At 41.6% G+C, this 13,570-nt stretch overlaps 1 protein-coding gene across 1 annotated transcript; it reads right to left on the bottom strand.

Annotated features, from left to right (window-relative positions):
* Positions 1-1,303: 1,303 nt before the first annotated feature.
* Positions 1,304-9,408, bottom strand: tmem106bb (transmembrane protein 106Bb). The gene is made up of 8 exons (XM_035620851.2): positions 9,253-9,408; positions 7,301-7,495; positions 7,047-7,110; positions 6,656-6,815; positions 5,184-5,324; positions 5,039-5,088; positions 4,017-4,070; positions 1,304-3,910 (listed from the first exon to the last, which is right to left on the bottom strand). Exons 2-8 carry the CDS (start codon positions 7,485-7,487, stop codon positions 3,772-3,774), a joined length of 795 nt encoding a protein of 264 aa, XP_035476744.1. The 5' UTR covers positions 7,488-7,495; positions 9,253-9,408; the 3' UTR covers positions 1,304-3,771.
* Between the last annotated feature and the right edge of the window lie 4,162 nt (positions 9,409-13,570).

Here is a 13,570-nt window from a genome sequence, read left to right on the forward strand (position 1 = left end):
GTGAGTGTGTGTAATTTGGTGTGGCTTGACTGAACGTAAGGGGACTGTTGGGCCTTGGCAGAGGTGTGTGCCACTCTAATTTGATGTGGTTTCATGATAGTTGTTAAATGGCACTGGGGATGAAGACAGGAAACTGTAGTCTGCTAATTCCTCTTTGCCTGTTAATATATAACCGATGTTCTTGCAATTTAGAAAGAAATTATTATTATATCTTCCATATTGGTTGCCACATGATTACCATGAATGTAAAGAGATTCTTGGTCACCTGCAGTGTCCAACCTTAACTACTGTTGACTATTTTTATGTTCTCCACCATTTCAATGTTACTGAATGTACAATTCAAAGCATTACAAAACTGATATTTGGCTTAAAGACTTGGTCACTTGTAGTAAACTGGAAACTGGATAAAGAGCAGGGAGTGACAATAACGAGTCAGAGCATACTGGTTGTTGCTGGGAGGAAGTGACACTGCAATGTGAACACAACAACATTTTTTCCTTTTGCAAACTAAGAATAAGAGCTGTTACCACCTAAATAGACAGACTATATATCAACAATCTAAAAATTACTTTTTCAGTGTTTGTGCACATAAATGTGGGTATCTGTGTTGCCACAAACTGGGAAAAAAGACCACCCTTTTGTTTTTTTTGTGAGCTTGCTTAACCCTCCAGTGTGGCTCTGAACAACTGGTTCAGAATTCTCTCCCACTGTGATGTCACAGTTGGACTCTTTTGGGGTAAACGAACTTGCAATCTGAGAATCTCCACTGTTCTGGTGAAGGGGCGTCACATTTCCTGCACATTTTGATATCGGTTGACCAATCACAACAGACTGGGCCAGCTGGCCAATCAGAGCAGACTGGGATTTATCAGGAGGGGGGCTAAAAGAAATCCAGGCCTTTTAGACAGAGGGTGAAAAGAGGAGCTGCAGGAATGCAGAGTATGAGAACACTGATGCCTTTTCTGAACATTGGGACATGTACACCTTTTCAAGTGGTAAGACAAATTAAAAGTATGAACCTGAATATGAGCACAATAGGCCACCTTTAAAGACCGTCTGTGTGGAGTGTACTTAAATCACTGATTCCAAAATGTTATGTATTTTCAAGTTCTATAGGAATGCAGGGATTCAAGTGTGGGGTAGGGGGTACTCAGGTCTGTGGGTGTTGTTTACACTGCTGTGTGCTTCTTTTAGTTGGGTTCTTAGCTAGCTTTAAATTGCAGAACATTACAGAACCATTGAGTTTTGCCAGGTAGGTAGGTAGGTAGGTAGGTAGGTAGGAAGAAAAAAATAAGTCACTCCCTGTGTTGTAAAACTTTATTCACTACAAACAGTCACAAGCAATACATACAAACAAAATGGGTGAAATGCCATGAGAGGTAGGAATCTTGAATAGCAAAAGGTAAACAATCATGTGTTTTGTTAAGGGTGAATGTTAGGAGTCTGAAATAAATAGTTTACCTTAAATAATTTCATAGGGGATTGTTACGAGTGCATGTTAGGATTAAAAATACCAAAACCCAAATGTTTGTCTTTAAATTCTAATCTACAACTATTCTACTATTGTTACAGCAGTAGTAATCTAAGTTTTCCCAACCAACCAGTTTCTATGAAGACACTATAAACACAATTTCAAAGTATTTACAGAATGAAAAATAGGCGGTTTCTCTCCAAGTTGACTCTAATATACAGTACATACAATGTGTGTTTCTGCTGTTTGAAGGGCTGCTGTGGTCACACCAGAAAGTGTTCCACTACTCCACTTTGAGCAGGCTTATGTGAAAACACCTGGTGTAACACAGCTAACTCTAATTGTAGTTGTCCTTCTATCTAGGCATCAGCCATGTTAAGATAGTTTAGTTCACCAAAGTTGAAGTTTATGCGGCAGATGCGCTTCGCCCCAACAAATGTATCCCACTGATTCCTCTGAAATGAACAGATTTAGCTCCAAACCTTATTTGAATTCTGGTGTGACCAGGCCACAACCCTTTAAATAGCAAACATTCGATTAAAAACCCCAAAACAAAAACAACCAAAAACATCTATCAACCAAATCTCTCTCAAAAGGCTGGCCCACTACAACGCACCAACAGTAGTAGTGTGACCACCTGCCACCGCGAGAACGTTCACTTCAAACTTTACGTTGGAATGTGTCAGGAATGCCTCGGTTTTATCAAACACTACTGCAGGCAAGTAAGCAGATTGTTCAGATTCAAAGCATGAAAAACATGAGCTTGTCCCAGAATGAGACACAGCAGCAACACAGAGTGTCCATCTTCAGAGCTTAACACACTGTGGTGAATACACAGGCTTTAGAGAACTTGAGACCATTGATAAAATCTGCATTTTAAATACGTATAAAGTGCATTATGTCTTTTTAATAATAATTTTGTATTGTTTATTATTCTAACAGACACACAGATCATAATCACAGATCGTGGTAACAGCCGTTTTCACTGAAACTGATGTTATGATATTTCAGTGACTGTTAGAAATACTGAAATCAAATACTTAAATTATATAAATGATACTTGTGGAAGGAAAGGAAAAAACTTAGAACAGTCATGATAAGGGTATCAAACCTCAACACTGCAAACTAAGAAAAAGGTTGTTTCTCTGGTATTATTTTGTCACATTGGCACGTTAGAAAAAAACCAAGTAGTGAGTAAATAAGTATTAGCAGTTGACCATCGGATACCACCGAACATAATCTGGAGCCACACGAAAAACAGTATTTGCTACCTTAACATTAGAGAACTAAAAGTGTACAGTAAGCACAGGTGCTCTCAGCTTTCAGACAGTGGTGGGACAAAAAAATCCTCATCACTTCACATACTCATGCCCAGGTACAACAGGAGATCAGTAGAAAGAACTGAAAAATCTGGGCTGCAAACATCTTAAAACACTTTGCCACATTTACGACTGTAGGGTGGAGCCATCTTCACTGGCTAACCGGGTGGAGCGCACACTGTGTTCACCAAGGGAAAAAATATGAGACCTTCTGCAGGATGATCATCCTTATCATATCATAACAATGAGATCCATAATTTGCAAATATGACAATTGGAAGGAACTGCACTTACAAATAAGATTTGTATCTTATCAGCATATATCACACTGTTACAAGATGCAGATCCCAAAGTTAGTAAATAATTTCATTCTTATAAGAAAATGAAATAATAATGAAATGTATTTTGTTATTACAAGTAATTGGATCATCTAACTAGCAAATGCTTCTTGTAATTTCAAGTTAACAATCTTGTGATCTTAAAACTGCTTTTTGTAATATTGAGAAACACATCTTGTAAATATGCTCATGATGTATTCCAATTTTTTTTCTTTTGAAAAAATATGTTGTTGGGATAGTCTTTCTTCTAAATGCAAGATACAGATCTTTTCGTTATGAGATACTGTAGTCTTCTTGTAGTGACAAAGGATTCTTTAATAAGTCAATGCATTTATAGATCACAAATGAGACTTGTATATTGTTATTAGAAGATGGGGATTTGTAATTTTGAGATGATTGTCTAGCATCTCAACATTTCGGTAGGAGATGTTAGAATTACGAGCCAAAGTCTTAAATTTCTTTCTTGCTGAATGCAATGTGCTTCCTCATATGAAATGAACTTTTGCTGGGTGCATTTCTTATCTTAGTATGGATTCCCTTCAGTGTAGCAATGACAGCAGCATTTTGTTAGGACTCTGCAGGTGGAGAAGTGGGAACACAGTGAATCACCTATGGCCACCATCCAGGGCCCGTGAGGGATGGGGTTACTCAGCAGGATGTGGACTGCTGAACGGCTTGGTCATCCCTCTGACAGAGGTGGTGTTCCCTCCACAGTCCACATACTGGTACATCTCCTGAGACACCTGCTCCACGTGGCCAAAGTACATCGTGGTGACGGTCACTCTGCGGAGGGCGGAGAGGGACGAGGGCGGAGTTTACGCACACTCTAATCAAAGGTTTAGATTGAGATTTGAATGATTACACTAGCAGAGGAATCAACACAACTTACTGCATCATGACGACAATGTTGTGAACCCGAATGGTTTGCAGGGTGCAGTAGTCACTGGAAAATAAAAAACAAAAACAAATGTAAGTACTTGTTAGTGGCATTGTGGAGCAATTAGAAAATTAATGTCACGTGTTTTCAAGAGTGAATAAACGCCCTAACCAGTGTCAGTGTCAGTTTACACACACATTTAAAGTGGTACGCTGAAATTCAAAGTAGGGATGTTCCAAATCAAATCATAATACTGATATTTAACAAATCGTGAATTTCATTCCATTGCAACATACCGGTGTTTTTACTTCATGACTACATAAAGCATGGCTAACAACAACTGCTGTGAAGGACATGTTAGCAGCTCTGTGAGATTGTATTAAATGCTAACATCAGCATGCTTACATGCTCACAATGGTGATGTTCCGGCAAGTATAATGTTTATCGTTGTCTGACGAAAGTCAGACAAGGATGACCAAAGATATTTCATGACATGAGCTCGCCCCCTGGTGGGTGGATGCAGTACATGTCATAAATCCCCCTTCATGTTTAGGAAATGGGACATGGACCAAACTTAAAAGTCAAAGTAAACATTAAATACATTTTCCCAAAGATGGTTTCTGTCATTTTATGTTTTAGTTTTAATTAGTTATTTGATGCCATAAAAAAAGAAATGGCATGATTGACAGCTGAGAGTCAGCAGACTGGCTCCAAATTACATCACCTGCTCAAGATGGCAGCACCCACATCTCAGTTATTTTGGCGTAATTTTTGGACAGTGGGAGTAGGTGGATACACATCCTCCATCTTTATAATCAGTTCACAATCAGGAGGATTTATCCTCTGGCCAACAAGGATATTAGGAATATATCATTCTGGACCAAAATAATGGTACAAAGGTTGAGTTTTGCTTGGTTTGGGATTGCAAATGATACAAATCCAAACAGTTAAAGAGCTTATTCTAAAAGCTGGGAGTCCAAAATGTAACATCTGTGAAGACAACACTCATTGGACATGTTGTACACACTACTTACTACATGTAGCTCATCTCATCTGCGATGATGGTGGGAACCATATAATCAATCTGGAAACAGAAGAAAAGTGAACAAAACAAAGAGTTTAAAGAGCTGTATCCGCACAAGACCGGTGGTCACCTTGTGAGCAGATGCTGAGCTGTACCTGTTTCATGTCCAGAGGACTGATGGCGATGAGGTTACTGATGCGGGATTTGCCGATCACTGTCTTGGCAAACTGCACCTGGGCCGTGATGTTGGCCACCTCCACTGAGTAGTAGTTGTTATTGGTAATGTTGAGAGTGTTCTGGAAGGAAAAGCAGCGTCAGAGAGGTCGTTAATGAGACAAAACTGAAATCACTGAACAATAACCATGAGCCATATAGCGACAGTCGGCCAATAGAAACACTGATACATGACATTTGCCAATGCAAGATTTCACATATATCACATTTAGCACACTACCGGCTGTAGCATCAATCTCATATACTGTTTGTGATCGCTGATTGATTTACTACCAACATCAGGAATGTGACATCACATTCTTTTTCTGGGCTGTGTGCAGGTATATTTGATTCAGTGAAAGAGTCATGTGACCAAACTGTGTGAGTGTGCATATGACATGTCATATTACCCTATACCTCTTTCACCCAAAAATTACCATGTAGACCCGGATTTTTTTAAACGCGGGTCGACCTGCGTTTAATCGGCAATTGGCCTCTTTCACACCGCGAGCAGACCAGGGTCTAATGATCGTGTAGTGACCGTTTGCGGCCATAGATGGCGGTGCGCGCCATAAAACAAAGAAGAACAGTGTAGTAAACAACAGAAAGCATGGTAGCCAGTGAGCCGGTGGTCAACGTTACCTTAGATCTTGTACTTGTCACTCTTTCAAAGTTTACAAACTCAGCGCAGTGTCACGAGCCGAGCCTGGCCTGGCCCTTTAAGCAGGTGGCCATATGGGTTTTGAAGTGTGTGTATGAGAGAAGAAGAAGCTTGGCGCTGCGTTTGTGTACGTAGCTGCAGCCACAAGGAGAATGTGCTCCGCACATCATCCATGTTACCGACAGTTTATGGCCACTGTGTAATGAGAGACCGCCTGATCAGGCCGTGTATGTTATGCCGAAGGGTTGAAATAAAGTGCCCCGTTCTGAACCTCATCGATGATCTGGATTGTGTTAGCTGTTACCACCAACGAGCCAAAGCTAGGCTAAGCGAGCTAGCTACATGCGAGAGGTCTTTTTACTACAGCTGGTGAGGTAACAGCAGTTACCGACGGAGGAGTCGAGCCTTCGTTGCCTCCTTCATTGCGCAAATTAGTGACGTCCACGTCGATGCCGATTGGAGGTGAAGCCGATTATTACGCGATTTAGTCATTTGACCTGGGGCTGAATGCCGATTAAACGTTTTCACACTGTAGAAAACGCCGGGTGTTACCGGGTTTAAGCGGGTTTTTTGGCCAGTGTGAAAGGGGCTCTACTCTCTCACCCCATTTGATGCTCTCCTTCAGTGTCTATTTGCCACACATGAACATCATAAACTCTGGTGTGTCGCTGCGTTCGTCTGGCCTAAAATGTATTTAAATCAAACTGCGGCTTCCAACAGTTGCAGGCTGTGGAGTGGTGAAAAAAAACTCACTGTGATGTTGAGATAGACGCTGCGCTTGTCCTGGTCGTAGCTGACAAAAACAGATTTCACCCCAACATAGGACACGTCGATGGATCGAGGGAAGAGGAAGAACACAGCTAGACTGGACAGTAGCAGGCAGACCGCCACTGACGCGGTTACGTACAACTTTCTAAAAAGAACAGAGACAACCTAATCATTATCCCTTTTAAACACACAGATTAGTAAATGCTCGTTACTTTTGTGGCAATTTCTAAATACAAGGAAATTATTTAATTGAGTGTGTTCGCTAGCTGTTTTGCTTTAAGAGGTGCACAGTAGTGCCTGTTCAAATTTTAAATAGTGCGGGTGGTTCTAACAGTCTTTAGAAAAGACACACACACAGACAGATGAATGTACTTACGTCCTCCTGGGCCGCAGCCTTTGGTCACTGTATGGAATCAATGCCACCAGCTGATTTTCCTGTCCTGAAACACAGACAGCACACAGTCATGAGTCACTATTGGCTGGTAGGAAACTGAGTCCATGGTCCAACTACCCTGGATTAGCTCAGGACACTGTATAAATATGTGGACTAGGCCATGGAAGACAGACAGATAATGTTTCACTATTCAGTCTGCTTCTTTAACAGCCCGACTGCGCACACAATGGCGTTACCTCTGGGTATCCTCCCGGTGCCCTGGCACGTGGGACACGTCACACTGTCCCGTCCTGTGAACTCCACATAAGGAAACTGGGAGACGTCTCCGTCCTTGCCATCCTCAGTTAGGGCGTCCTCGGGTGAGGCCAACCTGTCCTCGTCGTTGCCCGCCTGCTTGGTGAGGTGGGAAAATGACTTCCCCATAGTCACACCTGTGCTCATGAAAACAAAGAAACACAAGGCCTACAAGTGAAGAGTCTGCGGCTCACACAAGCAGAAGCTCAGTACAACAACACCGTCCACACCTGCACGCAGTGACCGCTTTAAACTGCTCCCTGCCTTGGCCAGTGTGTAAACAGTTAACGGGGAGGAGGTGCCTATCCTGATTGAGACAACAGCACACGGTGCAATAAGGCACATACCGCAAAGTCCACAACACTAGTTCTGGAGTTACAGGCAGTGGTAACGCTGGATTTTGATGAAAGGCCGCAGATACAGTAATCTGTATCACCCTCAAAAAAAAAAATCAAGCAATGTACTCAGTTTTTCTTTGTCATAGATCACAGGAAATTGAAAATGCTGAATTTTGGACTGTTATAAATAAATGTCACAATGTCATGACGTGTTCACGTGTTGCAATTTTTGATTGTTGTGTTGTTGCTACACCTTCACCTGAACTGTTAGTTTCAGGCCTGTCACCATTACTACTTTTTGCAGCCCAATATATTGTCCCAGAAATTGCCCCCTTTTTATGATAATGAATCATGTGAGGAAGCAGTAGAGGCCTATTGGTCATTTGCACGTGCAAGTCCTAGACGATTTGTGCACACATGGTGCCTTTAGAAAAATCGCAATTTTTGGACACTTTGTAGACCAAATGATGTCATTGATAAATCCTACGACTAGAACAGATTAGAGGACAGAAGCAGCAAGACTTGTTGACACTCACTTACTCTTATGTCAACCAGCACGCATGTAGACACAATGGCTATTATGGAGGTCCTATTCATGTGACGCACGATAAGTCGCTAACGTAATTGTCGTGACAGGCCAACTTGGTCAACTCATTAATATCCTGTTTCCTATCCAAACATATTTTCCTTTAAAGAGCAGTTCCAGTGCCGTTCATCATGTGCACATTTCACCTCTCCTTTTGCCACTTCCATCTCATTCTTCTGCCAAATGATTTCTACTAAATAGTGCCTCTGGGGTTTTCTTGGTGACGACTGACTGTTCTTCAGGAAGCAGCTGGACATTCACGGACGTTTGGCGTTTGGGAAAAGCGGCCAGATGCTGATCTGCGGTGGCAGTTGTTGTCAAATCAGGGGGTCAATTTGGACAGAGGTTTGTTTAGATCAGATGCCAATGATTCACCCCAGTGATTGTCAGCAAGTCCAGAGGATGCATCAGGGCAGACGGGGGGGGGGGGCTGCTGCTGCTGCTGCTGAGGCTCGGGTAACCCAACAAAGTTGAGTAGCATGCGTTAGCGTTAGCACGTCTGCCAATCCACCGTAAACAACGACTGCTAAAGCCCAGAGCTGCTCTTGGTGACATCCGAAGTACGGAGGACGGTCTACCAATGAGTAGTAACTGGTTAACACCGACGTTAACGCCGTCCGCCTAGTGCAGGGCCTATGAACACTTCAGAGTTCGAGCTGGTAGCGTTCGAATTGTCACACACTGCCAGCGTTGACGTTATGTTAGCCAACGGCACCTCCACGACCGCCCACATCAACAACAAGCTAGCCGGTTGAGCTAGCTAACAGCTAACACACTGTGCAACAACGACGATTAGCCGGGGCCAATAACACAGTAGCTGATGTTGTATAGCTAGTTAACACCGAGCACACGTCTGTCCGTTACAACTCCGATTGGCGCACTGTAACAACAACAACAACAACAACAACAACAACAACAACAACAACAACAAAACAACGAATGGGGGGGGGGGGGGGCAAGAGCGAAATACCTGAATGTGACTCTTCAGTTTAGCAGACTACAGCTGACAGCAGTGGTCAGGCAGATTTGTTTATCCACGGTGAGATAGACATGCGCGAAAAGGATGCGCAGAGTTCTCTCTGCGGAGGAGGAGGAGGTGTCCCTAATCCCGTCCCGTCGCGGGAGCGCGCGCAGCTAAAGAAGCGGGAACGCGCGGGCAGTGTAATGACTTCTGCCTCTATAGGGTAAAAAGTACGACTTGGAAAATGTACAATATTATTTGTGGGCTGTATCCATGGATATATTCCATGGGCGTCACTTTGTTTTGAAAAGCGTTGGGGACACTTTTTTTCAGATAAAAAAACAACAAAACTATTATATTTTTGACAACTAGTGCAGTTCACGCCCTGCTGTTGCAAAGTTGGAGCGATGTTTACTTTTCTATTTTCTTTTCAAAGTTTACTCATATTAAATGTGTCACATTGTCCACATTATTGCACCACTAGTGTCCCCAGAAATACACCCACAAAGTGTGAACGGACGAACCGTTCCTGAGATTGTACATTGTTCTCTTGTGCAAATAAACCTCTCTCGAAGTGTTCTCATTTATCACATTTCTTTGTGCACGGTATTTTTTTTTTTCAAATTATACTTTTAAAAAGTGGTGGGGACAAATTGTCCATTTCAAAAAGTGGTGGGGACATGTCCCCGGCGTCCCCAGCGCAAATGACACCTATGTTACTGACTACCAAGCACATGAAGCCCTATTTAAACCTATTTTTTTGATTCATTTTTAATCTTTTGTTTTTACTCTGTAGCACTTTATTATTATATTTATTATTTATTTATTCTTATTTTTTTTCTTATTTTGCAATCCCACAGAAAAAGTGTGACCCTGGATGCATGGCACCTGCTAAAACTTCTTTGGGAGGCCTTTGTGTCTTTTGCCACTTGTGCTTCTTTTTTTGGTCACAGGAATTTAAGACAGAAGATGGGAAAACTATTAAGTCAAAGTACTTCTGAAGCCCTAAATTAAGTCCAAAGAGAAAGACAATTCTAGAAGCATGCAGAAACAACGCTCTGTGGGTTGAAGGTCCAGCAACAACTTGGTGCCACATGATGTCATTGCTAAGAGCCTACTGTAAATACAGCTGTAAATGTTGGTGGAAGAGGATGTGCAGAAGGATGACATGAATCGTGACCTCCCAGCTTCACGCAGCCTCTCTGAATACAGAGTGGTCAGCGGTCAGCGACAGCAACGAAAGAGAAAATCCCCTGATTGCCTTGCTCATAGGCATTAACAACTGAGGACCATCACCAGGCATGACGTTGGTGTGTTTGACCACTGAGAAATGCATTCAGAAAGCAGATATAGCCTACTTCATTACTTCAACAGTATTTGTTAAATGAAAGCCTACCTTTTTAACTTACACCTTCATCAGGGTTCAAACAAGAATACTGAGTTAAAAAACAAACACTTTTGAACAGGCAGCGGGCACCTTAAGGGATTATGACAATAATTCCGTAATGAAGCCATCATCAGTATCACAATGATACATGTTATGGCGACATCTTGTGGTTCAAATTTAAACATCCATTCAACCGACTGACCAAACCAAAAAAAATAAATTCAAATACACTTTCAAAGCTGTACCAAGATTGTATCAAAGCTAATAAGCTAAATTCTTTTTTTTTTTTTTGCTTCGGTGTCCTGAAGGCTTCACGTTTAAAAAAACCCAACAGATCCAGATCAACATCTTGCTTATTGCAATCTGCTTTATCTAAAGAAGACCAGAAATTATGTGTCTGTGTTTCAAATGAAATGTATTGCTACAGCAGAAGTAAGATCCTGCCTCCTCATAGCGTTTATTTTTTTGTTCTTAAATCTGAATTTTCAATTGTTGTTTTATCATTCCCACGTACATCAAGCTGCATCGTCGTTTCAACATTTCAAACATTGGGCTCTGAGTATGTGCGAGAGCATTCAACCTCAAACAATGAATAGCCACAAGACTACCAGCTCCAGCATCACATTTCATTGGGTTGAGCTCCTTCTACATTTGATACATTTGTTTGTGGAAAAACACAAAACCGAATGTGATGTTGTCAGTGTGTACTGTACCTCTGTAACTGCGATGAACAGATTCCCCCACTATGTGGCAGTGTTTATCCAAGCTCTTTATGCAGGTCAGGCTATCAGCTCGGATCCCCTTAAACATGTGGTTGTGTTATACTTTATTTCAAACACTGAAGTCACCATCAGTCACCTGGCTCAGCATTTAACCTCAGAACTTTAACCGGGGTGATGTCATGTTCATATTTGACATTCATCAGATTTCGCTGCTGTGGAGAGCGGAAGTATTGAATGCCTTTATCACTATAGGCGTTGTCAGGGACGACCCATTTTGATCTTCAATACATTTTTTGTTTTTAGACATATGAATGTCAAACCAAACATCTATAAAAATCATCTTGACATCAAACCAGCCTTAATGTGTCTGTGACATCCTGTTACAACTTTCACAGCTGTTAGTTCGTGAAAAATGTCTTAGCAAATCCCTTAGCCTCCTTATCAGTGAGCATTTTGCTTAAATATGCATATTTAAAGGTTTTCTTTTTTTTAATAGCTCACTCATTTATTAATTTATTGACATCCAACCACCTCTCATGTGTCTGGGACATCCTCTCTCAACTTCGACAGCTGTTAGTTTGTGAAAAAGGCCTTAGCTAATCCCTTAGCATCCTTATCAGTGAGCATTTTGCTTTAATGTCCGTATTTTAAGGTTTGCATTTTCAATAGCTCACTCATTTATGAATTTAATGACATCAAACCTCTGGTGTGTCTGGGACATCCTTCACAACTTGTACAGCTGTTAGCTTGTGAAACAGGCCTTTGCAAATCCCTTAGCATCCTTATCAGTGATCATTTTGCTTTAATATGCAATTTGTCAAGTCTTTTTTTCAATAGCTCACTCATTTATGAATTTATTAGTATCAAACCACCTCTCATGTGTTTGGGACATCCTCTCACAACTTTCATAATATACTTTCATAAAATAAAATGCATATTTCAAAACCTTGAAATATGCATATTAAAGGTGGCTTGTTTCCTTCAACCTACAACCTGAATCAGTCGGCTGCAGGAAAATATATGAATCTGGAGTAGTGTCAAATATACACAATGTTTAGTATATAGACTAAGGTGGTCTAAAAGCCAGCAGATGTGGAGACATGGCTTCTGTGTCTCTGTAATCTCAGCTCAAGTCAGACCAAAACCTTTGTTCCCTCCACACATGGGTTTCAAATGTCTGACCAGTCAGGGCACAAGTTGAAGCATTATATTTTGATTCTCTGCAGCGGACTTGCTGTCATATTTCACCCTGCTGTAATCCGACAGGTCAGTCAGCCGTTATCACATCGAAGCAGAGGTTGCAGCCTTTCATGCACACACTTGAAGAGCAGCTGTCGGCTGTAGGAGTCACCTTCCCCGTCCAGCGTTCCCACTCCAGAAGCGCCGTTTTGTTTCCTGAGCACGAGCATCCATGCTGCCGCTGGTCAAGTGCAATCACTCATGCAGCCACTGCAACGTTCACTTGCTATATTCTGTGCAGCTATGATTAATTGTTGTGTTGCTGCTGCTGCCTTGTGCCTCAGTTCGCCAGCGACCTGTAGCTCTGGTTTACAGTATCAACACAGTTCATACATACACACATACCTGTAACCTCAGTCATTCACTTACAATGGAGACATTGCCAACCTATACTATAATGGGTAGAAGAAGGAAGATGATTTTTATTGTTGCTTTTATTGTTATTTATTTGAATATCATTATTAATATAATTGTTTTTTTTTTGGGGGGGGGGGTTAAACATTTCTGGCCCCGGATGAATCACTTTGATTTGTGATAATTCACAAATTAAACATGGTAGCTCACCTGTTGTTCCCTGCACTCACATTTGACCAGAAAACAGCAACCATATGTCATTAAAATGTGCAGGCTTACATGTGGAAACCCGTTTACTTTCACTGACAGCCTGTCACTGCGATTGTGAGCGTTTCTGTACCTTGACAGTGTTGCACACTGACTGCTGTGTCATCTGTCTGATCGGTGCAAGGTCGCTCCAGATGACGACTGCTATTTGACGCACTGCCCTGACACTGGGTTGCAAAAAGAAATGCGTACTGTACGTGTGTGAAAGTTATCATGAGAGAAAAAAAAGGAATCCATCTATGGATTACATTTTGGGACTATTGCACAATTTGCCATGAGACTTGGTTCATCTACCTCTTTATATTTTATATTAGAACCTGACTAACTGCCTTCATTTTGAATACTCTTTCTATCCCTA

Source organism: Scophthalmus maximus, chromosome 22, assembly GCF_022379125.1.
Source record: "Scophthalmus maximus strain ysfricsl-2021 chromosome 22, ASM2237912v1, whole genome shotgun sequence".
In the NCBI taxonomy this organism is placed as follows: Eukaryota; Metazoa; Chordata; class Actinopteri; order Pleuronectiformes; family Scophthalmidae; genus Scophthalmus; species Scophthalmus maximus.